The sequence below is a fragment of the Sinohyriopsis cumingii genome, chromosome 9, assembly GCF_028554795.1.
Source record: "Sinohyriopsis cumingii isolate HCF-2022 chromosome 9, ASM2855479v2, whole genome shotgun sequence".
Taxonomy (NCBI): Eukaryota; Metazoa; Mollusca; class Bivalvia; order Unionida; family Unionidae; genus Sinohyriopsis; species Sinohyriopsis cumingii.
Genome location: NC_142969.1, coordinates 71,840,606 through 71,868,037, shown reverse-complemented (window position 1 = coordinate 71,868,037; position 27,432 = coordinate 71,840,606). Strand labels below are relative to the sequence as shown.

At 36.8% G+C, this 27,432-nt stretch overlaps 1 protein-coding gene across 1 annotated transcript; it reads right to left on the bottom strand.

Moving 5' to 3' along the window:
• Nucleotides 1-4,426: 4,426 nt before the first annotated feature.
• Nucleotides 4,427-10,653, bottom strand: LOC149792006 (transient receptor potential cation channel subfamily V member 3-like). Its single transcript, XM_089969516.1, has 3 exons — nt 10,217-10,653; nt 8,623-8,633; nt 4,427-8,129 (listed from the first exon to the last, which is right to left on the bottom strand). Exons 1-3 carry the CDS (start codon nt 10,651-10,653, stop codon nt 7,063-7,065), a joined length of 1,515 nt encoding a protein of 504 aa, XP_089825642.1. The 3' UTR covers nt 4,427-7,062.
• Nucleotides 10,654-27,432: the final 16,779 nt, after the last annotated feature.

Below are 27,432 nucleotides of genomic sequence, written 5' to 3'. Positions count from 1 at the left end.
GTTGGTTGTAAATGAAAATAGGGCTAATCTGATCTCCAGTTGGTTGTAAATGAAAATTGGACCAATCTGATCTCCAGTTGGTTGTAAATGAAAATTGGACCAATCTGATCTATTGTTGGTTGTAAATGAAAATAGGGCTAATCTGATCTCCAGTTGGTTGTAAATGAAAATTGGACCAATCTGATCTCTTGTTGGTTGTAAATGAAAATTGGACCAATCTGATCTCCAGTTGGTTGTAAATGAAAATTGGACCAATCTGATCTCTTGTTGGTTGTAAATGACAATAGGGCCAATCTGATCTATAAATTGGCAACAACAATTGCCATCTTGAGAATCTAATTACTGCTACTTCTCCTTGATGGCTGCTACCATCAACCTTAGGGTTTCACCAGACAACATCTAATGATGGTTTTTGGTCTTATTTGGAAATTATGTGTTCATCTGATTTTGAATATGGCCACCAAGGCAGCCATCTTGAAAATGTTGTTACATGTCTAAAACTGAGAGTCCTATCAACATGGGTTTCATCAAAACATGTCTTAGAATGTCTTGTTGGTCCTGAATTAAAATGGTGTTTATCTGTCCTACAGGATGGCCACCAAGGTGGTCACCTGGACAACGTTGTTATTGTTACTCCTCTTAAATGGAAAGTCATTTTGAGATGGGTATTTTGTCAGAAGAGTTCTTGTTTTGTCTGGTTGGTCCACAGTAAAAGTGACCCTCAGTATGGCCATTATATTAGCCATCTTGAAAATATTATCTTTACTTTTTCTACATGGATGGTCATGTCAGCTATATGAACAAGAGGTTTTTGCCAATAGATGTCTTTTGATGCCTAGTTAGCCTTCATGAAAATGGTGCCAATCTTTATTCAGTATGGTTACCAAAATATGTCTTGAAAATCTATCTGTTGCTACTGACACATCAAAAGATTCCTAATATCTGCTTGGTCCGAAATGAAAATGGTGCCAATCTGACATCTAGCTCCCATAATTATTTTTATCACTTTGAATATCATCATTGGGATCAGATATAAATTTTTTCATTAAATAATAATAGTAATAACAATTATAATAATAATAATAAAAACAATAATAATAATAATAATAATAGGACTTAGTACAGTACCAAATCTTTAGGAATTCTAAGTAATCTACAATATTAGATATAATATGAAACATTTACAACGATGATTACAAAAACAAAATTTATGAAAGAAAGTTTTCAGACATACCGTAACATCATTTGCACTGTCATTAAGCACATTTGTGTGCAATGGGTATGTTCCATATGGTGTTCACACATCGCCAGGCTGTACCACAGCTGCATGTATGTTGGAAATAGTGAAATAGGCTTTTTTTATCCATTGGTGGCTGCGATATTGTCAGCATCAAAGTTTTGTGTTAAAGCTTTTTGCTAATCAGCTACTGGGTGATGCATTAATCTGTGTACCAGGTCCTTCCTAGACGTGTATTTTAGGCTAAAGTGACCTCTTTTTTATCCCTGATAAATAAGATGTTGGTGGGAATGCAGGGAGTGGTGAGTATAGAATGGTCAGGATTTATAGTGCTCAAACGTGTCATCTAAAATGTTTTCCTTAATCTTTGAGATGAATAAAAGAACACATAATTAAGCTTTATGAAGCTGTTATGATTTGTTTAAGCTTAATTAATTAGCAGAATTGGTTTATGAATTTGTTTATGCAAGAGAAAGCAACATCAAAAATAGGTAAGTATTGAAAATGTGTGACATGTTGAGGTATTAATTGTTAAATGTGTCTGGATGCTTTTATAAGAAATCAATATAAGAATTTAGGGACACAGTAGTTTATTTGGACTGGCAATAAGCCTAAAATACAGAATATGTTGTATATCTTTACTGGTTGGGCTACAGATGCATGGAATTTCTCTTTCCTTCATGCTTCATTTAGAATTGTATGCCACAGAAATAATCATAAGTATACACGCATTACCTTTAGACTGTTTACATTGATATATGAACAAAAAAAATACACAAGTGTTGATATGGTATTAGGACTATGAAGGTATTCTGTTGCCAATGGGGAATAGGTTGTGAAGACATCAGCTCAAAGAAGAATTAAGACAGCATTGCTTTCTCTGGACCCTCTATGAATGCCTGTGTCTGAAAATCTGTTTATTCCAACAGCTTGAACAAAAAATAGGCTACCGGGTATTATGACTAGGTTAAACTCCATTAGAGTCAGTAGGCAATAATAATAGCACACCTGTATTGTCTAGCGTTGCTTGCATCTGTTCTCTAGTAAATGGGCATAACTAAACTAGGCCATTGAGACTAGAACATAGTGGAATATTATAATATATTAATCTGCTATCAGGATTTCTCTCACTTTTATTTTTAACTCGTTATTTATGCCTTTATTTCATTGGTTTCTTCTTTCATTGGAAACACTCTTCTGAATAGAAATTTTAAGTCTTAAGTGCCAGGTGTTAGTGGAGTTGTACTTTAAAAAAGTATGTTACCTCTTTCAGGTTGTTAGTTTGTTTCCTTGTGTATATTATAGAATCTGATTTGTCCACGTTATTCTATCTCATATAACAACCAACATTTAAGACGAATTGTATGTGATGGTATAAAATTATATGGGTTGTGTGAATATGGCTATTTATAAAATCGTATTAATCATTGCATCATCTGGTAAGTCAGTATGAATGTTACAGCTGCATAAATTGTCATGGTCAAGGAATGAATGAACAAAAGTTGGAATCTTTGGTGTTTTGATAATCCTCAAAACCAAACATTGCCTACACATAGCTCTATGATGTTGTATACAAGGTGCTGGTGTCATGACTGCTCAGCATGATGAACCATATCATAATCAATACATTTACAATTATGCATTAAACCATATTGAAATTAATATAGTTACAATCGTGCAGTAAACCTCATCAGAGCTGATCATACAAATAATTTGTTAATATTTATAAGAAATGTATGATGTGCATTTTTGGACATGTTAATAAAAAATTAAACAACTCTTATCCTTTCAGTTTCTTAACAGGAATTTCGTGATTTTGACACGAATGAGATTGACAGTGATGCAGTTCTGATGATCATTCATTTGATGCAACATCGTACTTCCATGTTAAACAGTAGGTCAAGACAAATATAAGGATCAAAGAGAGAGAGAGAGAGAGATCCTGCATTATTATAATAACATGGCTTTCTGAAAAGTTTCTGTACTGGTTATATTTTTATGATTAATGTTGTATTTATTTAGAAGTTAGCTATCAAAGTTAGAGTATTCCATGAAAACAACCCAGGTTATCCACTGCCCAGTAAGATTTGTTTTTAATGTTTGGTAAAATATATTAACAGAGATATGTTTGCAGAAAGACGATTATAGAGATCACATATAATATGCCATTTGTTGTGGCACAAGTTTTGACATTTACAGAAAGAGTTTATCAATTTCAGCATGAAGCTATGTGATATTTGAAAGTGTATGCTGTTATTCCCAGAGATATTTAGTTATTAAAATTGCCCTAAATTTTCATAGCAAGAGTTTTTCTTAAAATATGTTGGATGACCCAAGAAGAGGAACACAGTTTAAATATGTTTTACTCATCTAAATCTGTTATATGCCTAATTTAAAAAAAGTCTGGTCTGTTATTGAGATAACTATTACAAGAAAAGTTAATTCAGTTTTTATCGTATTCATTTGTAATGAATGAATATGCATTTATTTGTAAACATAAATGGATTTTTTCTTTCCTCTTTCAAATAAAGTTTAGATGGTAGTGTTAATATCAGTGCAGAAATAATGTATACAGCCACTGTTATTATTAAACTTGACTCTATTCTTGGAAATGTTTATAAAAAAATTAACAGAAAGTTCAGATCATGGTTTCCAATAGATGAAAACTTTCAGCTTACCTGAACCTTATCTACGTTAATACGACTTTGTAATTTTTAAAGTGTTTGAAATAAGGGTATGAAAAGTGGAGGAAGACATTTTATTTATACATTTTATTATACAATTACTTTGAATTACACTAAAATATACAAATAATGCTGTGTGGAATTTATTGTGGATGTTGATGGATATATTTTAACAAATAATCGGTAAACCACATTCAGATAACCATATGTTTGAATTGGTTAGAACCAGTGATGATATCAATGGTATAATTATGATGAACGTTGAAATAATTAATAGGCATGAAAGTATATTTCTCACATAAAACTATTATTTTACAAATAGTATTTGAACAAAGATGATCATGGATATTGATGATTGCTAATGTTTTTAAAATTTTCTTCTGCACGTGTACTGTCAACTCATTAGCATCATGAAAGGTTCTGTCGATGCTGCCAATATTTCATCATTTGCAGGATCAGGTAATTGTAATTATATAGAATGTGACAAAATAAAAAAGACTACAAAAACAAGGTGATGCTTTATTAATAAATTATATGTGTTTAATGAGAGTAAAAAGAAAATAATTACAGGCAACTGTGATAGGTTACTATACTATACATATCAGCAGAAACAGTCTCTATATTTCTGAGTGGCAAAAGTGGTAGCTAATGGAGAAGCTAGATGTGGTGGCTCTGTGCTCAGCATGATGGATTCTCAACCAAATTACATAGGGTTTCAATCCTTACCATCAAGACTAGCCCAAAGTGGTTAATGTGGTGCTTCAAAGTAAACATTACTCAAACGCATGATTTTGCATTGTCAGGTCTTAGTTAATTTATTAAAAGAATTTTTATTTGCATTTCATTTTTTATTTTAAATATGTTTTGAGGAGTTTCAATGAATTTATTTGGCAAAAATCTCAAATTTTTCTATTTGCTTTTAATAAAATTCTGCTTGCAGATTAGAATAGCTGTGAAGTGATTCCATGTTGCCATGTCAACTAAGCACAGACATCTGCATGCACGATAAAAATGTACAAGTTGTGACCAGAAATTAAAGGAATGGTGAGCAATTGGAGATTAGTGGAATAGTGAGTAAAGTAAACTAGATAAATGGTGGGCAATATGAACTAGAGAAATTGTGAGCATTTAAACTAGAGGAATGGTGAATAAAGGAAACTAGAGAAATGGTGAGCATTTGGAAACCAGAGGAATGATGAGTAAATTGAAACTAGAAGAATTATGACCAATTTTCTCAATGTTAGAGATAAATCTGTAATTTTAATTAAACACAAACAAACAAAAGAATGTAAAATAGTTCTGGAGATAGTGTGAGCAGAATGACTGGCCAGCAGGCATAACTGATGACGACAGACATAAAATGTTCTACATTTCACAGCAATCTTCTAAAAACTACAATAATAGCAGCTGCATTCACAGAATTCTTTGCATCAAGGTCAAAAGGGCAATATCAGAAAATTCAATCGGCCAAATACATTTCACAGTATGAGAATCGTGCACAAGATTTTAGAGCAGTCAGTTAAAAGCTACAAGGCAAAATGAATTTGCACGATCCTGTCCTAACCTACATTCAGCCGCAAAAGGCAGTAATCTGACACATTGTGAGAAAAGTGATTCTCCATAGCATGTACAAAGTGTTGAGGCAATCAGTTGAAACTAGTTGTATTCACAATTTTTGTACTCTGTATCAGGTTCCAAGTCAAACAAAACACTAACAAAATAGGAGCACAAATATTAGGTGATATGAACACTTTTGCAGGATAGCAATAACATTGCCCATCAAGTTTACATTTTTTGTATTTGTTTCAACTTTTTCAACTTAATCTTTGTATGTTTTATCAAAAATAACTGTACAAAATGTCAGGTCCATGAAGATCTCATTATGCTGACTTAATATGGATAACAGAATTACATATAACAATAATAATAATAATGATGACTTTGTATAGCGCCTAATCTTTAGAAGCTCTAAGCGCTTTACAACATTATACAACACCTATAAGATAAAAAACAATATTATTACAAAAACAAACACATGAAATTAGAAAAACATTAAAAAATAAAAAACATGCTGAGAATATTTCAGGTAGGAAACATTATTAGGTCTTTAAGTTTGTTCTTGTAGTCGAAATAAGTGAGTTTTGAGAGCCCACTTGAATGTGATCACTGTCTGTGTCAAAGTTCAGTGGGCAATTCATTCCACGTTGCTGGGCCCTGGTATGCAAAAGAATGCTGTTCATATGACTTTGTTTTCATAGTGGGGATAATGAACATATGATTGTCAGAACAGGAGCGTAAGTATCTTGCTGGTGTATACACATGGGTGAGATCGAATAGGTATGTTGGACTAGAGTCCGACAGTGCAACGTGGCACAGAACAAATTTTGTGTTTGATTCTTGGTCGAATGGATAACCAGTGTAGGGTACAGAGCAGCGGGGAGGTGTGCTCTGATTGTGGTAATCTAAGTATGATCCGAGCAGCTGTGTTTTGAACTTTTTGAAGTTTCTGGAGTAGATATTGAGACGAACCAGACTGAACTGAGTTACAATAGTCCAGTCTTGAAGGTACTAATGAACACAAGTGTTTTAGTGGCATAAACTGAAAGATATTTGCGAATATGTTTAACTTGTGAACAACATTTTCAAATTTTATCCTTGCAGGCAGGTTACTGTGAAATAAAGATGTTCATATTTGAAAGAAATACTCGATTGCAACTATGACAAGTTGATAAATAAAACTATCCTGTATCCTAAGTTACTTTATTAATTGGCGCTAATTCGTAGAAAGAAATATGGGCGTTGTTTATCGCAAAATGGCCGTTGGTGCTGTGGCTTCTTAAATAGTTTGCTATTGTCCGACATGAGGATGATGGTATATGTCAAGATGCCTCTTCCCATCTAGATGTTCAACCGTCTTTGCCATGGTACTTTTACTACTTCTCATACTGCACTGAAATGTCTTTGTACCATTGGGATGACCATTGAAAGAAGGTTGGGGTAACTTATCGTTTACACTGTACTTGTCAGACACAAATTTGCCCAGTTTTTCTAAAATGGTTACTTCGGACTCGACATCTATTACAACATCTTCGAAGACATGTATTCTCATCAGATGCCTCGTCATGATTCTATACTTTTTTCTTAACCTGTCGTATGTATTAACTTCAACTCCCTGGTTACCCTTTTGGCATACCGGTGGGTACGCTTGTTCCGTAAAAACCCCTCAAAGAAAAGGATGACCGCTAGTTGTTGTAGATGGAGGTGCATGTCAGGAGTAAAGTTTTGAAGAAGGTCTGTACACGTGGAGGAAAGAATAGCGATTAGTGCATTAAGCATGAGAATGGTAGTCATAATTATGAAAGCTACAAAGACTATTGAGAGCCACACAGGCTGACTGGAATCAGAAATTGGAATATCAGCAACGCCTAGAAAACTTTTAAAGGTCAGCATAAGCATTCCCTCCCAGCTGCTATAACTATCAGTACTCTGACTGTTAGGGTTATGAAGGAGCATAAACATTGCTGTCGAGAAGGCTAATATTTGGAGAGCTATGATAGGTGCAAAGCGTGTCATATCTTGTAACAATATTCTTTGAATCAAGGAGGTGAAAAAGCAGAAAAAGCTGTTGGCTCGAAGAAAGAAAAGCAACAGATACCAGCCAATAACCACTGCAGTAATCAAAAGCATATTGTTAGAATGAGTAGACCATGTTGCGCCAAAGTCAGATATAATGCAAAGTGCAAATAGAAAGAAAAGAGCGTGAAAGATTGCATTTGCATATGGGTTTAAAAATGGTTTGAGAGTAAATTCAAATTGTCTCCTGCAAATCTGCACAATCCTAAAGCACCCTACCCATATGTACAGAGGCGAAATTATTATCATGATGATGGCATATATAGCAGGGAACCATGCACCCATGCCTTGATTGATGGTTACCGTTCCCTGACTCTTCACCCTCTCCACAGCTGCAGCAGTTAGGAAAGTTAGTAATGCAAAGTGGATCAGCAAACCAGTGTAGAGGAATTTACGATCGAGTCTCCATTTCTTCTTGATCGTCCACTGTGTTGGTCGTATCTGCATGAATCTCAGTGATGTTTTATATGAATGATGAAAAATCAAATCAAAAACCGATGGGGCACTAATGTTCTTTTGTGTAGGGGATGCTTTTATGGCGCTGTCTTTCGACTGCTCATTAGTTTCTTCTTCATCTTATTGCCTCTCTTATTCTTTCAGCTGATGATCTATATCCATCATGTCATAAAGCTTCACGTCAAATAGCCCTGACGAGTCATCAGAAGTGCAATAGCCCTGTAGAAAAAGAAGATAAATGTTGTATAGAGCAAAGTTGACAGAAATGTCGGGATGAGAAAAGCATGAGTGAATCTGTCGAATCACTCATTATAGCACGAGTGAGCGGATTTATATATGTTTGTGTGTATGTGTGTGTGTGACATTTAAAATAATTATTTTCACATTAATTTGCATATTTCTGTCAGTTTGTCAAATTTATATTGCGTCACAAAAAGTTCACCGATTTATTTTAAACATAAGATTCAACAATCCCCATCTATTCTGATGACTAAGTACTATTCTTAAGTGGTAGTAGCAGAAATACAAAGGTAAGCAATTGTAGTGGTTTTGTTTTTTGGTTGTTGTTGTTGAATGATTACATAAGTAACACGTGCAGAGAAAAACAAATACTTGACTGTACTCTTTACATATAGGAAACAATATATTACAAAAATTACAAAAGGCTGTATATTATGACATATATATAGATCCTGTAGCTAATGTGTTGTTCAGTAGTTTCTTGTTTGTGTTTAAATCAAGTTACTTAGATGACAAGAATGTAACAAGATAACCGGGTGGGATATTTCGGATTGACAACAGAACACGTTTTGACGACACATATATATATATAGTTTAATGTGGTGATTTGTATGAGCAGTAGTATATGAAGATGTGTGCGTATTTATAATCCAAATATTGGATCTATTTAACATAAAAAACGCAGAGTTTCAAAGATGGAAAAAATATACAAATAAATTAGTTCAGTAACCCTAAAACACAGGATAAATGATTCACAAATGATTCAATAATGGAAAGATGAATATAGTTCACTCAAATAGTAAACTATGTAAGTCTTTACACATAGTAAAAAAAATGTATTCGCTCAGGTAGCGAAATTATGTCACTAAACACAACGGATATACCATCTATCCTTCGAGTCCTGAATGATACACTGGGTCTTACTAACCCAAAATTAGCCTATAGCTAATAAAAAACACGTATGGAGATACACTCCGTTACCCGTGCACCATATCCGCTCCACAGCTCCTACGAATCAATTTCGCAACTGCTATAGACTCCGGACCCTCGGAATACTATGATCACTCGGAACATTAGACCCTCTGGACACTTGAAATATTAGACCCTCCGGACACCCTGGTCCTTTGACGGCTCTACAGCTGGGTCACCTTAGTCACTCTTGACATTAGACACTCCGGCACCTTAAACGCTCCGGACAAACGGACGTTTCTACACTCGGACAACACCGGACACCCCGGATATTCCTACCCTCAGACAACACCGGACACCCCGGATATTCCTACCCTTAAAAACAGCTGAAAATATACCCGATACAGTGTACTAAACTTGATACAGACATAACGTAAGGACGTTATACATGGTAAGTTATAAAGATTATATTATTATGGCAATTACAAAAACAGAGGTTCAATAGTAAACCTAACCCTGCTCGATAAGACAATAGTAAAGAATTCTTTTATAAAAAAATGTAGCTTTACATTACCAATATAAATCCTGTACTACGTCGCAACAAGAATAAAAAATGCACGCATTATGCTGTATAAAGAAAACTATATAACAAACATGCAAAGGTAAATATGGTAACACAAGAGTTATTACTTAAGACCAAAAAATTACCTACCCCTACAGCTGGAGTTGTGCGAATCCTTTAAGCAGGCCGCTTGCTGACAAAACCATTAGTATTGTAAAGACCCTTTACATGCAGTAACGTATTTATACCTTTAGAATTTTCATTTTGCTGTATCGAAAGCACCTTGCACGTGTGGCATAGGACAAATCGTACTCACGATTTCGAAATACAATAGACCATATATATAATCACCCTCGGGTATCGTTGTACAGCGGAAAAAAAAAGAAAACGAAACTCGAGTACATGTCTTTAATGAACAACATTTACACCATTCCGTGACAAAGAAAATTACTTGGACTATTTGGGATTTTTATTTTTACCTCTTCGATAATATACTTGAAAAGTTCAACCTGTCCATATTTTGCAGCAAGTATAAGCGGTGTTTCTTTATTTTCGTTCACCATCAATAGCAACCTTTTGCAGCAGTCTTTCTTCTCTTCGTTGATGAATTTCATCATGTCTATTACATTGTCTTCGTGATCAGGAAAGATGCGAACATAATTCAGAAGAGAATGACAAAGATTGTCACCAACACTGTTTTGTTGGTAAACGTCAGTTTCCTTCTGTTCCAGTAATAATTTCACTATATCCTTGTTGTCAGTCAATACTGCAATCGACAAAGGTAATTGACCCATCATAACATTGTTCTTGAAACACAAACCCGTGGCGTTTTGCGAAAATAGTTCTTTGACACCGCCTGCATCTGGCTTGTCATTACTTGCAGCCTTGAGTAACATTTCCACTAGCACGTTGTTTTCCTTAACAATGGCCATGTGAAGTGGTGTTTGGCCACAAAATTTTGGAGAATTATCCCTGTTGTAACTTGGGGTATGTTGTTATTATATAGTGAAGAACTCGCTCCTGAGCACACCCCTGAGCCCAATCATGGGCAAGCTCATGGCCACGTTCCTGAGCACACCTGTTATTGTCATTCTGCTCCCCTTTGCTTAATTTAAACATGGTGATCGCTTTATGCAAAACTGTCACATAATCATGATTCTTGCTTCCTTCTTTAAAATATGGACACTTTGCAAGTATACCCAGTTTCATTTGAAACTTTGATTCATCTTTTTCTGTTACGTCTTCTCCTTCTGGAACTTTTCCCAATCTGTTAATGTATTCAAAAATGGTTTCATAGAGTTTAGCTTCTCTGTCTTTACTTATTGGAAAGCTGTGGGACATCGTGCTAAAGTGGTATCTTTTCTTCTACTGTGGCACTTTCTGCAAAATATCATGTTATAGATACACGAGAGCATAAACAATGTATCGTAAATATCGGCTGGACAGTGTTCGAATAATTTTGGCTTATTATGAATTCGTAAACATGTAACCAATTTAATCAAGGACTTCGAGATTGTTTTCCCTTGCAGATAAAGTTCATGTAGCTAGCGTTCTAATATGTAAATAATATTTTAGTGATTTTAACAATAATATTTCAGTTGTCCCAAATTAATAAATTTTCTTAGTTTTTGATGATATGGGTGGCTTCATTTTAAATAAGTACGAACGTAATTGAATGGATATAAAGTTGTCAAATATGGAAAATTGTACCTACGTACTGTAGACCCATTTAGGAAACTGGAACTGTTAAACAAGGTTAGTAAAATACACACAAAATGCTGCATATAAATATAAACCAAAATGTAAATAAAGAAGCATGGACGTGATTTGGGGATCGAATGGAACTTTTAGCAACGATATATGGAAAAAGATTTGAACAACAAGTTTGCTTCAACAAGTTTGTTGGTATTTTGCTACTTATTACTTTTTGTTAATTAAATGCATATATATATATATATATATATATATATATATATATATATATATATATATAGTCAATTATGTCGTAATGGTCACCTGAGTTCAGATGTCAGCTGGTGAAAACAGTAATCGTAATTTACCCCAATCAATTTCCCATATAAACGTCATGCAATCAGCGGTTACCTGTCATCCGCGCTCAGCGGCGATGTGATTCTTCTCAAAGCAGTGTCTTCCATGGTCAATGGAGTGTTTTAGCAATGACAGCTCCAAGTATGCAAATTAGACTTATTTTGTTTGATGAGCAATGAATGGGAAATGCTAAGGTATTTTACCCGAATCAATACCTGAACGTTACATTTTGATTTTAATTCTTTCTGCAGTGAACCTCAAAGGTGCCAACATGTCGGATTCGCAAGCAAGGTGGTTTTAACCCTACAGAAGGTATAATGCACTATGGATACCCCTTACGGTTTAGTAATCCGATTCTCCTCTTACCCTTCCCACCCCATCTGTGATATTAGGACATTTATGTTGGGGTGTGGGGTCAGAGTCAATTGCATATAAAAAGAATTGAATTTGCCACCAAACTGAGCTGGATGAATAAGGTACAGCAGCGTGCTAAAACTGCATTACAACTAAGCATGCTTGTTCATTTATTTTTACTCTTTTTGTTTAAAACTGTTACTTATTATTTCCCTGAAAATAAAACAAAATGAACCTTATACCGAACTAGTATGTTTCGGTTTTGATTATAAAATTTGAATATCAAAAGCAAACATATTTGCTGCGAGATCAGATGAAAGGTCACATTTGAAGAAACGAAACTATTAGAACTATGTCATGCTGATGCCGAAAATTATTTACCACGAGCTGCATCGTTAAGGAGTGATAATCAGTGTCTTGTATTAACATCATCGCTAGCGTTCTGTGCAATATCTCTCCCACAAAGTGGTGGTCTAGTAAGTGCGGGGATTCTAGCAGATATTCTAGTGGGTTCTTCCCGGTCCAGGCGATGAATTCTATTAGCCAATATACTTGTAATACTCCTGGTGTTTCTGTCAAAAGTCTGCATCTTGAGGAGTTTGAATTTATTAGATTTGGGTATCGTATCATCTCCAGTATGCTTGGCTCACGCAAAGTTTGATCAGTTTTGCAAAATTGTTGATTCCATTGATTGGCTAAAATACTTGTCTTCCAGGACGTCAGTTGTCATCAGGTTCCTGACCATGCTCTTAATTATGTATCAGAGCCTACTGTTTGGTTACCTTTTAGGCACAGTGTGTCTCAGAGCCTACCTTTTGGTTATTTTTAGGCAAAGTGTGTCTCAGAGCCTACTGTGTGGTTACCTTTTAGGCAAAGTGTGTCTCAGAGCCTACTGTTTGGTTACTTTTTGTGCAAAGTATGTCTCAGAGCCTACTGTTTTGGTTACCTTTCAGGCAATCTGTGTCTCAGAGCCTACTGTGTGTTTACCTTTTAGGCAAAGTGTGTCTCAGATCCTACTGTCTGGTTACTTTTTAGGCAAAGTATATCTCAGAGCCTACTGTTTGGTTACCTTTTAGGCAAAGTGTGTCTCAGAGTCTACTGTTTGGTTACCTTTTAGGCAAAGTGTGTCTCAGAGCCTACTGTTTGGTTACTTTTTGTGCAAAGTATGTCTCAGAGCCTACTGTTTTGGTTACTCTTCAGGCAATCTGTGTATCAGAGCCTACTGTTTGGTTACCTTTTAGGCAATATGTGTCTCAAAGCCTACTGTTTGGTTACCCTGTAGGCAAAGTTTGTCTCAGAGCCTACTGTTTGGTTACCTTCTAGGCAAAGTGTTGGTTAATCCTGTTATTTAATAACCATTTAAAGGATTACCGACAGTTATTGTAGACGGAGGTGGATTTCAGAAGCAAATTGATTAAGGAGGTCTGTTTATATGGAGGAAATACTCACAACCAGTGGATAAAACATTACGATTGTCGCCGTGATTTTGAACGCAAAATGCTATTGTCAATCGCATAAGTTTAATGGCGTAAGAAACTGGCACAACTGTAAATTTCGAAAGTCAAAGGAAACAATCATCCTCCAATTACCATAATTTTCAATAATTTGATTATTAGGGACATGAAGGAAAATCTCAAATTGCTATTTGAAAGGCGAAACCTTTGAAAGAAATGATATGTGCAAAGTGATTCGTATTTTTTACTAGCAGAAATCCACACTCTTAGAAACACTGACTAGCAAGTACAGAAGCAACTCTAACTTCATAATGATGTCATTTTAGTAGGCAAAGCCTGCGCAAGCTCTGGTTGATGCTTGCCGTTCTCTGACTACTTGTCACCCTGTCTACTGAAGGCGCAGTTAGAAACAACATAAATACGATTATATTTTGTTGTTGCAGGGTTTAACGCCATATTTCAGCATACGATAGGCTATACATGCCGGCCAGTAGTAATGGTGGAGGAAGAACCCGGGAATTCACCGCAAAGAACCACCGACCCTCGAGAAGCTACTGGCAAGCTTTCTCAGATACCCACATTGGCTGAATCCGAGACTCGATAGAAGTGAGATGGCAGTGATCCGTAGCGGAGAGCGCTTTAGACCGTTAGGAATATCAAATAAATCAACACGAAAATATAATGGTGCCTCCAATTATTGATGATCATCCTGTTTATTGATCATTCATTCATAAGTGTCATTGAATTTCTTGGCAGGAATTACGAAATATCAGATTATAAAACGAATACAACACGTTGCAAGCGCTGTCGTTTACATGCGATATAACCGGTTGTTTTCTTTCTTCCCGTATTATTTCACCTGCTGACTTATCGTTTTGTATTTAATACATTGTTTCGTTCAGAAGACCACACGTTCCGTCAGAGTAGATATCTGTCTAGAGAAAAATAACGTATATGTTCCTACAACAACGTTTATACCATTGTCGGGATTATTGAAAGTTTGAAGTTCTGAACCGACTATTACAGCTCGCGTCGAGTGGAGTTCTGAATTGATCATTACAGCTTGCGATGAGTGGAGATCATTACAGCTTGAGATGAGTAGATAATTTATCAACCTTTCTTTAATTTATGCTTTGAGGAATTATTTCCACGATTTAGTCAATCAATTTCATTGTGTTTCTCAATAGTACACTATGTCATAAGAACGTTATGAACCTCACCATGAAGCGTAAGTGTGTTTGCGATTGTGCGTTTTGAATTTTTAACTTAGGTTTAATAATTTTAGTCATATCGCTAAGATGTCTGCATTGTTTCAATGTATAATTATATCACGCACTGGGGCATACTCCTGCAGACACGTGGCATCATGTCTGACCCAGTTTTATTATCCTGACACTAGGCCGACTAGACCTAATAATAACCATCTATGTTATTGTTGTTGTAGTGTTTAACTCCATTTTGCAGCACAGTATATGTTATAAATGGCGGCCAGTACAACTGGCCGACGAAGAATCCTGGAAATCCGCGCGAAGAACAACCGACTCACGAGAAACTACGGACAGGCTTTGTCACTTACCCACGTTAGCCGAGCCTGAGACTCGAACCCACACAAACAGAGGTGAGATGGCAGTGATCCGGCACGGTGAGCGCTCTAGACCATTATACCACTCGGGGCCCCTAATAACCTTTTATGCTAATCGCCAAGCGGCAGCTGCTAGTATCCATTTAATAAGTTTCAGTATGACACGGGCGGGTTTGAACCCACAACCGCCTGCATTTGAGACTGACTCTCTGACCACTAACGTCATCGGAGCGGAGCGGAGATAAGGATATAATAATAAGGAAATGTTGGGAAGCAGTTAAACGGATCTGTTATTGTGTCAGTTACTGTGTTACTTGCCTGAATAAATTAAATTTTAAGTGGCATATGCAACCGATAGTTGGTACAGTCAAGACTATGTAGGCTATATACGTTGGAATTAATACCTGCTATAAGAATTTTATATCGTTTTTTTCTTTTGTTTTGGTTATGTTTGTTCGTTTGTTTGGTACATGTTTGTTTGTTTGTATATTAAGAATAACACATTACGTGATATTTATTTAACATTGTCTCTTCAATACAGCACACAAGTACCACTTAACGTGGATCGCAACTTTATTCATTCTATCCATCAGGGTGCCAAGTGACCAACCCATATAAGTCACTCACTTTCATCGATCACTCCCAACTCTCTTCTCTTGGCGTGGATTCGAGTCTCAGACTCGACTAACTGGTGCATGTATGAAAGCTCGCTACTTGATTCCCGTGGATAAATGTTTTATCTTTTGGGACTTTTTCCGTTATCAATTATACCGTTCGCCATATATAGCCTATCATGTGCTGGAAAATGGCGTTAAACTAACACAGATCCCCCAACGAAACAAACAAATTTCAGCCATGGCATAAATCCCGCTCGGACTAGTTTCTGAAAGAGGCAAAATGCTCTCGCCACGTTCTCCGATATCCACAATTCAAATATATCAATGACAAGGGGGCTTGTAGTACTATAATCGAATACAAATCAAATATATACCTTTAAATCACTGAATAGCGCCAGCTTTGCTTTGAGGAAAACTTACTCTGATATCTAAACAATTGCATATCCGTACGCAAGTCGAGTGCATGCAAACTTCGCACTAAATATATAGTCATGCTTGTGCTAATGCGACTAAGGTAATCAGTAATTAATTGTGCATGCCAGCAATGGTATGTCCCCACAAGAATAGTCAAACACATGCGTGTTGACAATATAATTAGAAAGTTTAGTCACTCCTAGCAAGTGCAGGTATTTAGGGAGTATTTATCATTTTAAACGGTTAGGCGGTACTAGACGGGATTTTAATCAAGATGCTTTCGCATCAATAGCTGTGATGGATATATTTTAGAACTTAGGATTGTATGTCTATTTTAGAACTTAGGATTGTATGTCCGAATGCAATGTAAGAAAAAGCAAGTGTGTGATAGTATTATACCTATAATGAACATTGGACAGCGCATAGTCTATTATTGGAGAGAATTCCAGTCTATTATTTTTGTCTAATGCATCGTAAACTAGCGTGGTTTCAACGCAATATAAGCTTTTCTACCATATTCAATTATACTTCCACTCCTTTAACCTTCCCTTATCCACTCGTGGTGCTGGGTGTTGCCATAGGAATTTAAAACTTCGGCATCTATTAGACAATCATTGTATTCTTATAATAAGAAAACAGTTCGCAAATATATAAACAGTGTGACAAAAATCATAGTGTTGTGAAAAGCATTTATTGTGTATATACATTGTGTCAAATAAAACCAGTATGTGTTATATGTCATCAAAGTCTATACGAGGCAATCAATTAGAGTTTTAAAAATGTAGCCTATTATTTTAATGAGGTTTAAATTGCTTGTACATGTAGTGAAAAAAGGACTCAGTTATAAGTAGGGAACAGATTGCTCCAAAGACATTGTATGCTACTCTTATCATGCTAATCAGTACATCAAACTGTCAACCTCAGTAAGTGGGCCTGCTAACTATGCGGTAATCGACGTAACCACCAATTGCAATATGCAATCGATATGTGGATGATACGCATCATATCAGCAGTATAGCTGATTCGAGTCCATGTAGGAAAGATTCGTACTCAATAAAAAGAATGATCTATTTTCAATGACAAACATATGTGATAAAAATACAAATTTTGAGCGTCACTTGGAAATCAAATATTTCAAATCAATTCATTAATCAAAGTTTAACACATTCCACAGTAGCTAGAACCATGAGATTTGTAAAGAGTTAGTATTCTGTTTGAAGGTTATATTTAAAATAACGCAATATAAAGCTGGTTTTAATGTCATCTGACCTTTTGAACGGATCGAGTTCGTTTAACAGAAGATAACTTTTTTCTTAACTGACTCGAACGTAAAACCTTGACCTGCTACACACTTAATCCTTTATGCAGTATATGGCTGTGAAATTACGAACGTGGTCTACCATAATGTACAAAGTAATATTAAGCGTTATTAACTATTTTACCTCAAATTACTGGCCTAACAAGTTGTGCCCAGGGAACTGAAAACTGTTTACCAAAATGGAGGCTCAAATTTAACATACACCCACTACGAAGCTGTAACTACTGATCTGTCTCTTTTGCCAATAGCATGCCGAATTATCACGTGTTAACATATCAAAGGGATGCATATTTGATAAATAATTGTAAACAATATGCGCATGTTTCTTGTTTTTGCAAATTTTATTTCATTGCTTTGAATAAACAAATGGTTTCTACAATGATAACATGAATCAAGAATCTCGAACGCTCAAACGCTGCAATATCGTTGCAAGTTAATGCCAGGAAGAGTAAGACTTGGCAATCGTGACCGATTCGATCTTATCTCTTTGTCTCTCGGTGATTTTGTCGCTGCAAGCCTAGTCACATTAGAAAGGTTAAATCACGACGAATGAAGAAACGGATAATATGAGTAATGTGTCAATAGAAAAAGTGGTAATGGCAACAAAAATTAAATAGTTACATACACATGCCTAAATACCTACCTAATTGCCTACATACTTATATACATAACTACCTGCCTGCCTACCTGCCTGCATGGATACATACATCTTTACCTGCCGACCTGCCTCCATCCATCCATCTATTCGACCACGCACGCACGCACGCACGCATTCACGCATACACACACAATTCATACATAAATACAGACAGATAGACGGAAAAACAGACATGCATATACGCATACATATATACATACATACATGCATACGTACGTACGTACGTACATACATACATACATACATGCATTAGTTCAACAGTTATTACTTTTCGGGGATGGACTCTATTGGGAAACTTGTTTGTGATCAGATGTACATTTATATATGTTAAGCTTAATCTACTTGTTTCCAGCGTGTTTGAGTAATTGAAACATGTCAGGATGCTGGATTTCTGGTCATTGTCCTTTTTACTCACCAGGCAGCACGCCTGTTAAAAGACTAAAACACCGATAAAAAGATTTGCTTAGTTAGACGACTAGCACAATGATTCACATACAAACTGAGATTGGAGTAGTCTTTCGTACGCTAATGCTTTTCTGGTTACTATGCGTGCAAAGTCTCATCTAAATAGTCTTTTTCAGTCTGAAGGCGGAATCTTTCTGTTATTCCCAAATAACTCCGAGGGTAAATTGTATATGATTCTGTAACTCAGCAGCGTTTTCTAACTTAACATTGCTTGTTTTTATGGCTCAGTGTTTAACTGGGACGTGCAGCATACTATATTGATATGTTCGTTACATGTAAATAACAAGCCATTGGTGTTGTATTATTTGAACTCTCTATATATTACAACATCAGGGCGATATATCCTAGAGTGTTTGAGTGACTGAAGCGTGCCAGTGATGCTGGATTTCCGGTCTTTTTCATTTTTACCAATTGGGCAGCACGCCTGTGAAAAGGTATTAAACCTAGTACAGTACCGCTCACGTGGACTTGTCGTTAGAGGCCCCCTCGGACGCCGCTGGTTGCGGGTTCCAACCCCGGGCCAAGGCATACCAAATACTTTTAAAAATGATAGTAACAGCTGCCTCGCTCGGCGCTCAGCATGAAGAGGTTAGTGTTAGGACTGATAATGTAGCTGGGTGGGACATCATCCTACATGTCTGTTGCATGATGCCACATTGTTAGACATCACTAAAAACTGCCACACTGCATATATCTTAGCGATATGACTGACACATTGTTAAATCTACTATAAAAATCCACACACACACACACACACACACACACAAACCCTATATATAACATTCAGATTTGGTGACTGAGGCTACTAGCCCTATGATGCACATACAAACTGAAATTGGTCTAGTATTTCTGTATTTAGTACGTTAATGCTTCTCCGGTAACTAGTGTGTAACTTTTCAGCTATATAGACCCTTGTTTCTATAAAATATCGTATCGAAAATTGTATATGATTTCATGATCGTAGACGTGCATTCTAATTTATTGGCTGAATATTTTCTGTTAGGTCTGTTTCTTTAATTGGGACATTTAACAGACTCGTTTCGAAAGAGGCCAATATTTTAAAAACCGCTTGAAGCATAAGACGTCGTTATGGCCATTACGTGCGAAAAACAAGCCATTGATGTCCTGTAATTTGAACTATCTACGTCAGAGCTGTGCAACCCGCGGCCCGCGTGCTGATTGTAAATGGCTCGCCAGAGCTCGAACAGCTATATAGTCATTGCTTTTCAGTTTTCTGCTGCGGCCCTCGGCCTCAAGAAAACATTTTTCAGGTTGGACAGCAGTGCTATACGTGATACATTATTAGGGTAAAATATTCTAATGTGTATAGGCCCGCCATGATGTGTACGCTTTAAAACTGCGGTAAGAAGCTCGCACCTTATTCTCAGAAGAGAAACAAAAAGTAGAGTAATCCAATTATAAGGGTTTACACTTGACATATTACGCGTAGCGAATATTGGAGCCGCGTCGGCGTAGATAAATTAGTTCATATATGGAACAATACGCATGGAGTACTGATATAAAAAATGAAATTGCTGCTTTTCTTGCAAAATCCACTCATAAGTAAGTCATGCATGTGATTAAAACCATATTAGGTATGGTATGCTTGAGACTGCGGTCAAACTTCAAGTTCCAAATGCAAAGTTAAATATGCTGAAGTGCCGCTCAATATTGTCTCTCAGGTACTCTGAAAAGACGAAGTACGAGAAAGACTATTTCGCTTTGAAACATTAATCGATATACACACACACACACACACACACACATATATATATATATATATATATATATATATATATATATATATATATATATATATATATATATATAGATCATGGCAGGTATGCAAGAAGTATTTCTTGGTTGTTGTTGTTGTTGTGGGATTTAACGCCATTTTTCAGCACACGATAGGCTATGCATGGCGGCCAGTATTAATGGTGGAGGAAGAACCCGGGAAAACCCCGAGAAGAACCACCGACCCACGAGAAGCTACTGGCAAGCTTTCACACATACCCACATTGGCTGAATCCTGGACTCGAACCCACGCAGACAGAGGTGAGATGGCAGTGATCCGTCGTTGGATAAGGTGCAAGCTAGGAGTTGACTGTTTTTTTAAGCGAAGCAATATGTATGCACAAAACATGTTGAAACAGATGTCATCTTGATCTTGAGATGTCACATACAATTGTTTTTTTTGTTAACACATTTTATTGTGTGAGGCTACAATTTGTCATTCGCTTAGACGAGAGGGAGCAGGCGGTAGATATAAGTGAGCTGCTTCCAATTGTGGCCTGAAAATGACCTTAGAAGTGTATGGGCACCATTGATAAAATCTGCGTATCATAGCGGTTTTATCATAGAACGATAATGAAATAATGCAGTGGAAATGTATGGCATGATTTCGTTTAAAAAAAGACACGTTGTAGACAGGCTGTGGTTGTGGTAGACTGAGCCAATACTTCGAGAACGTATAAAAGAAGTTAAACATTAATTAGTTAACTGTTTACATTACTATGTTTTATCCTGACAAACAGTTATGATGGGCATGCAGTGACTGAGTTTCATTTGCATAGAACTATGTGCACTTAGAATGAGAATTCCACTTTGATATACGATGCTACGCAAACATCATCTGATAAGCTTCTTTGCTATGCATGCTGATAATTACATTTATATTCACATTGCTCTTTACGTTCATACATTTTACGTTTGATTATCTTATCAAATTGTATCCTCTGATTATACCATGTACCATCAAAATATGAGATAATTCAATGCGCATGTCGGTTTATTCTTTTCAATACAGTATATTTAAGTCGAACATAACTAGACTGAAAGAAAACCAACTTGTGACAAGGCACAAAAGCTAGAGGAAAATTTCAACTGAGTGTATTTTTTAATACTGACCAAAAATAAAAATGACATGCTGAGGATTTGTTTGCTGTATATATATATATATATATATATATATATATATATATATATATATATATATATTCCTGTTAGTTTTATAGATTAGATTCGTCGTCTAAAACCTAGGGACATTAAATACGATCAATCGTTTAAAATTTAAAACACGAAACTAATATATTTAAAAAAAACCCAGCTACCTCATTTCTCCAAGATGTTATACTCCATCAGGTGCGTTTGTGTTTTATGACTGGGTATCTCTCTTTGAATCCATAATAATTGCTAACTATAATGTCGTTATAATACAGATGAGTCTGGTAGGGACCCTATCCACGTCACAGAATCAATATTCAGCTCCAGTGTTATGTAAAAATTGAACACATATTTGATACTGTTAAAGGTTCTGTGTAATATATTTGGTTTGTATACTGTGCATTTCATAAAGTTTTCTAAATGTTATGGAGGGGTAGACCTGTATCGTAATAACACCATGCTATTGGGTAGAATATGGTCTGTTTCAAGTGAATCAGTTTTATAGCTGTTTAGATAAGTTGAATTAAAGTTTATGATGCATGCATTAAATTATGAATTATGTTCGAGTTCCTGTAATCAAGTGCGATCATTATTGACAAAGACATCTCTGTAATCAAGTGCGATCATTGTTGACAAATACATCTCTGTAATCAAATGCGATCATTCTTGACAACAACATTCCTGCACAAACGTGGCTGTGATAGTAACAATTTTGTAAAATCGTTGTCCCATAATGTTACTGGGGAAGGAAATAAATTCATGTGAACGTATGCGTAATTTATACCATTATGTAAGTGTATAACCATGTCTTCTTTATTACATGGTTTAGTCGTTCTTCTTTAGTTGTTCAGGAAGTCATCGACCTCTGCGGTTTTGTACAACTCAAACTGCTGAAATCGATCATGACTGACATTGGTTCGAAGTTTTGATCAGATAGACGTAAACCCGTAACTCCAAGCGAGTGAAGAATTTCCATTGTGTGGGCAAAACGTTCTTAAAATCTGTTGAAAGTTCAAACTATATGCTTTTTATTTGCGGAGGCCATTAACCCCAAAAATAGGCATCAGAGGAGAAAGAATGATTCATTATCTTCACATTGTATATTACTCTTGTATTATAATTTTGCAATTGCAGCGTTCTTGGCATCAATGTTTACTTTGAGGCGCCATACATAAGATATAGCATCAAACATACATAGTTAAGCAAGTATGATAGAAGGTAACAATAGACACAAAATAGAAGTAGTTCACTCACCGGGCGTTATCGTGTAAATGTATTAATGACTGTCTCAATGTATGTATGCTTAACAGAAGTAACGCAAAACAGTATTTAAATTATTTGTTATTTATTTATGCAATAATATATTGTAGAATCTCAACCTGTTCTCGTATAGCAACAAGTATAAGAGCGGTTTTGTTTTCTTTGTTAGTAGTTTAGTGGGGTACCCCAGTCTCAACGGGACTTACCATTACAAACATGGTCCCGGCACTCTAGCGTCAAGGAGAATTTAACATGGGGAAATTGAACATGGGAAATACAGGATCGGCACTATAGCGTCAAGGGGAAAATGCATTACAGTACCCCCTGGGTAAGTCTAGGGACAATAGGATTTAACATGGGGAATTTTAACATGGGATGGACTATAGAGGAACAATGGATTGGGACTGTCTAGGGACAATGGGAATTTAACAAGGGGAATTTTAACAATGGTGGGGCTATAGAGGGACTATGGATTGGGACTGTCTAGGGACAATAGGAATTTAACTTTGAACATTATAACATGGATGGGACTATCCAGGGACAAAAAAGTATTGGGACTATATAGGGACAAGAGGAATGGAACAGGGAAGGTGAGGTCACTGTACTGACGATCAGCAGCAATGTAGCAAGTGGCTGACCTCAATCGGAGCAAACAGCGGGGAACAAATCAACCTAGAACGCTTGGCGGTAACGTAACTGGCGGGACAGAGATAGACAACAGACAAGAGGCAAACAATTGTACAACATACTAAACAAAAGTTTTTGAGGGAGACATGAAATTCATTTCTTTTCGAGGCCTATGAGTGGCATTGAAAAGAGCTTCTGTGTTTTTCTGCTTCTTCTTTTATTTTTTCCAGTTCTTCCACCAAGTCCTCACTTTTTCCAACATTCCTTTCTTCTTCTTCTTTTCCGTCTCTGGAATCCAGTCTGGGTGACCCATAGATCTAAATTTTTCCTGGACCGTCATCCAGTTTTAATTAAGTCTCTCAAAGTCTTCTTTCTTCTTTAAGTTTTCCTTGTCCTTTCTCTCTTTAGTGCATTTTACTTTAATTTTCATTACTTCTACGTCCATCACCTTTTTCATCAGTCATTCAGCCTTTTTTAGTTGGTCCAGACTCATTTTGACAAATTGACACTCAGTCCGATACAATATATCTTCCAAATAGCACCTGGCTTGGATAACATTATCCAAGACCTCTTTCAGCGTTCCAACTCTGACATTGGGGGATTAATCAATCCTCTCAACTTCTTGACTTCTTCTTGAATTATCCCTTCTATCTTCTCCCTAGCATCTTTCAGTTTGTTAGTATAGTTCAGGCTCTCTTGTAACCTCCATTATTTTTCTATCCTATCAACCACATATGCACCATCTATCATCCAATAATAAGTCTCTTTGAAATCGTTGAATAAACTTGACACTGTTACCATCTTCTGTGCTTATTTCCTTAGAATGGCGCGAACGACGAACGCGTTTAAGTTGCATCTGTAAAGCATGGACGTATAGGAAAACATCCATATTTTTCTCTTCTCCTATTATATACTATCCACACAGAGGTAAAGAGACAAAAAACTAACCACAATTATACTATACACACACGCGAACAGGCAAAATAAACCCAGTTATACTATTCACTCACGGGAAGGAGCAAAAAACATAAACAAATTATACTATCCACACACGCCGAGAAGCATGATAAACCCAAAATATAATATCCACACACGGGAAGAAGCAAACATCAACCATAATATACCATTCACACACGGGATGGAGATAAACAACTCCCCAATAATCTACTATCTACACACGCCAAGAAGCAGAAAAAAAATCCAAATCTACTATCCACACACTCGGAGAAGCATAAACAAACCTCAATCTACTATCCACACAAGGGAAGGAGCAAGACACACACCACACATCTACTATTCACACACGTGAAGAAGCCAGACCATAACCATAATCTACTATCCACACACGCGGAGAAGCAAAAACAAACCTAATATACTATCCACACACGCGAAGAAGCCAAATTAAACCCAAAATCTACTATCGACAATTGCAGAGAAGCAAAATCAAACCCAAACTATACTGTCAACACACGAGGATAAGAACAATTAAACACGTAATCTACTATCCACACACGCCAAGAAGAAGAAACAAACCCAAAATATACTATCCACACACGTTGAGAAGCCAGATTAAACCCAAAATATACTATCCAGACACGCGGAGAAACAAATTTAAACCCATAATATACTATCCATACACGTGGTGAAGCGAAAACAAACCGCAAACTATAGTATCCACACACGCGGAGAAGACAAATTAAGCCCAAAATCAACTACCCACGCACACGATGAAGCCAAATTAAACCCAAAATTAACTATCCACACACGCGAAGAAGCCAAAACATAGCCACCAATATACTATCCACACGCGCGAAGAAGCAAAGTCAAACCCATAATCTAATATCCACAAACGCGAAGAAGCCAAATTAAACCCAAAATCTACTATCCACACACGCCAAGAAGCCTAATTAGAACCAAAATCTACTATCCACACACGAGAAGAAGCCAAATTAAACCCAATAATCTACTATCGACACACGCGGAGAATCAAAAACATAACCAAAATCTACTATCCACACACTCGGAGAAGCATAAACATAACTAAAATCTACTATTCACACACGCGGAGAAGCATAAAAATCCCAATCTACTATCCACACAAGGGAAGGAGAAAATCACACACCACACATCTACTATCCACACACGGGAAGAAGCCAAATCATAACCAAAATCTACTATCCATACACGCGAAGAAGCCAAATTAAACCCAAAATCTACTATCCACACACGCGAAGAAGGAAAATCAAACACAAAATCTACCATGCACACAGAAGGGAACGTTAAAAAACCTCACACTCTACTATCCACACCAACGTACGTGAGGGGTTGCAAAACCCAATAATCTACTATCCACACACGGGAAGAAGCAGAAAACATAACCATTATTCTCTGGATACGATGGACAGTTTCTTCTCAGACACTATACGGAACAAGGCACCATACGCCCTAAAGTGACTTTGAACGGAGCCAAAATCGTTTCCATGCAAGTGGGACAAGTACAGTTTAAAGATTCCATGAGCTTTTTGACCATGCCTTTGAGTCGAATGCCTAAAACGTTTGGAATGACAGAAATGGCCAAAGGCTACTTTCCCCACTTTTTCGATACCGAAGCCAATCAACATGCCGTCCTACCCCATTTGCCTGAGGCTTAAGACTTATGTGTACCGAACAACGAGAAGCTTTCTACGGTTGGTATCAGACTCACGACTCGGACCCCTTCGACTTTCAGGAAGAAATGTTAAAGTATTGTCGTTCCTACGTGGACATTTAACGACGTTGCTGTGGAAAATTTTGAGAACTTTTCATGGTCGATCCTTTGAAAGAAGCTTGCACCATTGCCAAAGCGTCTTCCTTAGCGTACAGACAACGATTCATGCCTGAACAGACCCTGGCTGTCATCATTCCTCAAACGACCAACTTTATCAAATGTCAATACTTGGTCAAAGCCCTACGCTGGTTACATTACTTGTGCGACAAGGAAGACAAATGGATTCAGCACGCCTTAAAAGGAGGAGAAGAAAGGACCATCGAAATGTATTCGGTCGATGGCTGGGACTTAGAAAACCCAAAGATAGTGTACAAGTTTAACGGTTGCTTATTTCACGGATGTTACCATGAACGTGGCACTATAAATCAGTTTTTGCAACGAACCATGGAAGGCTTGTACCAGGCCATTTGTCAGCGCCGCTTGAAGTTAGAATAGCAAGGATACCAAGTTGTGGAAATGTGGGAACACGAGTACAATCACCCTTTGAAAACCAATTCCGAGTTTAAACGTATCGTATAAAGTTACAAGCTGATGGACCCCTGAACCCGAGAGACAGTTTGTACGGAAGAAAGACAAATGACACCTGTTTGCTGTACCACGCTGACGAAGAGAAAGGAGAAGAAATCATATACTTGGACTTGTGTTCACTGTATTCCTATGCAAATATTTTCGCTTTCCTGCAGGGCACCCGCAATTGTTGACGGAACACATTGACCTGGACCACATTCGGCAATACGAAGGTTTTATCAAATGCAAAGTCTTGCCTCCCACGGGCTTGTACCATCCAGTGTTACCTCACCATTGTCAAGGAAATCGGATGTTTCCCTTTTGCCGTACTTGTGCCAAAACGTGCAATCAAGATCAGCCTTGTCATCACACCAATGAAGAACGCGCCTTGACGGGAACGTGGGTCAGCGTGGAATTGTTCAAAGCTCTGGACATGGGATACCAACTGTTAGAAGTGTACGACATTTAACACTTTCCGAACACACCACAATACCACAAAGGTGACCCAACTCAGAAAGGCATGTGGTTATCCTTCCTGGTGTCACACTCAAAGAGAAATACTGGGAGAAGGAAGGCATCATTTTAGACTACACCGAGAAAAATGATGGCAGGCGATCGTTTGCCAAAGTGATGTTAAATTGATTGTGGGGCAAATTGGCACTCTTATCTATTTATGCCTTTATATCGTTACTAATT

Excerpts from the sequence above, each read along its gene's own strand:
- LOC149792006 (XM_089969516.1), bottom strand. The coding sequence starts at position 10,653 with ATGGCCATTGTTAAGGAAAACAACGTGCTAGTGGAAATGTTACTCAAG.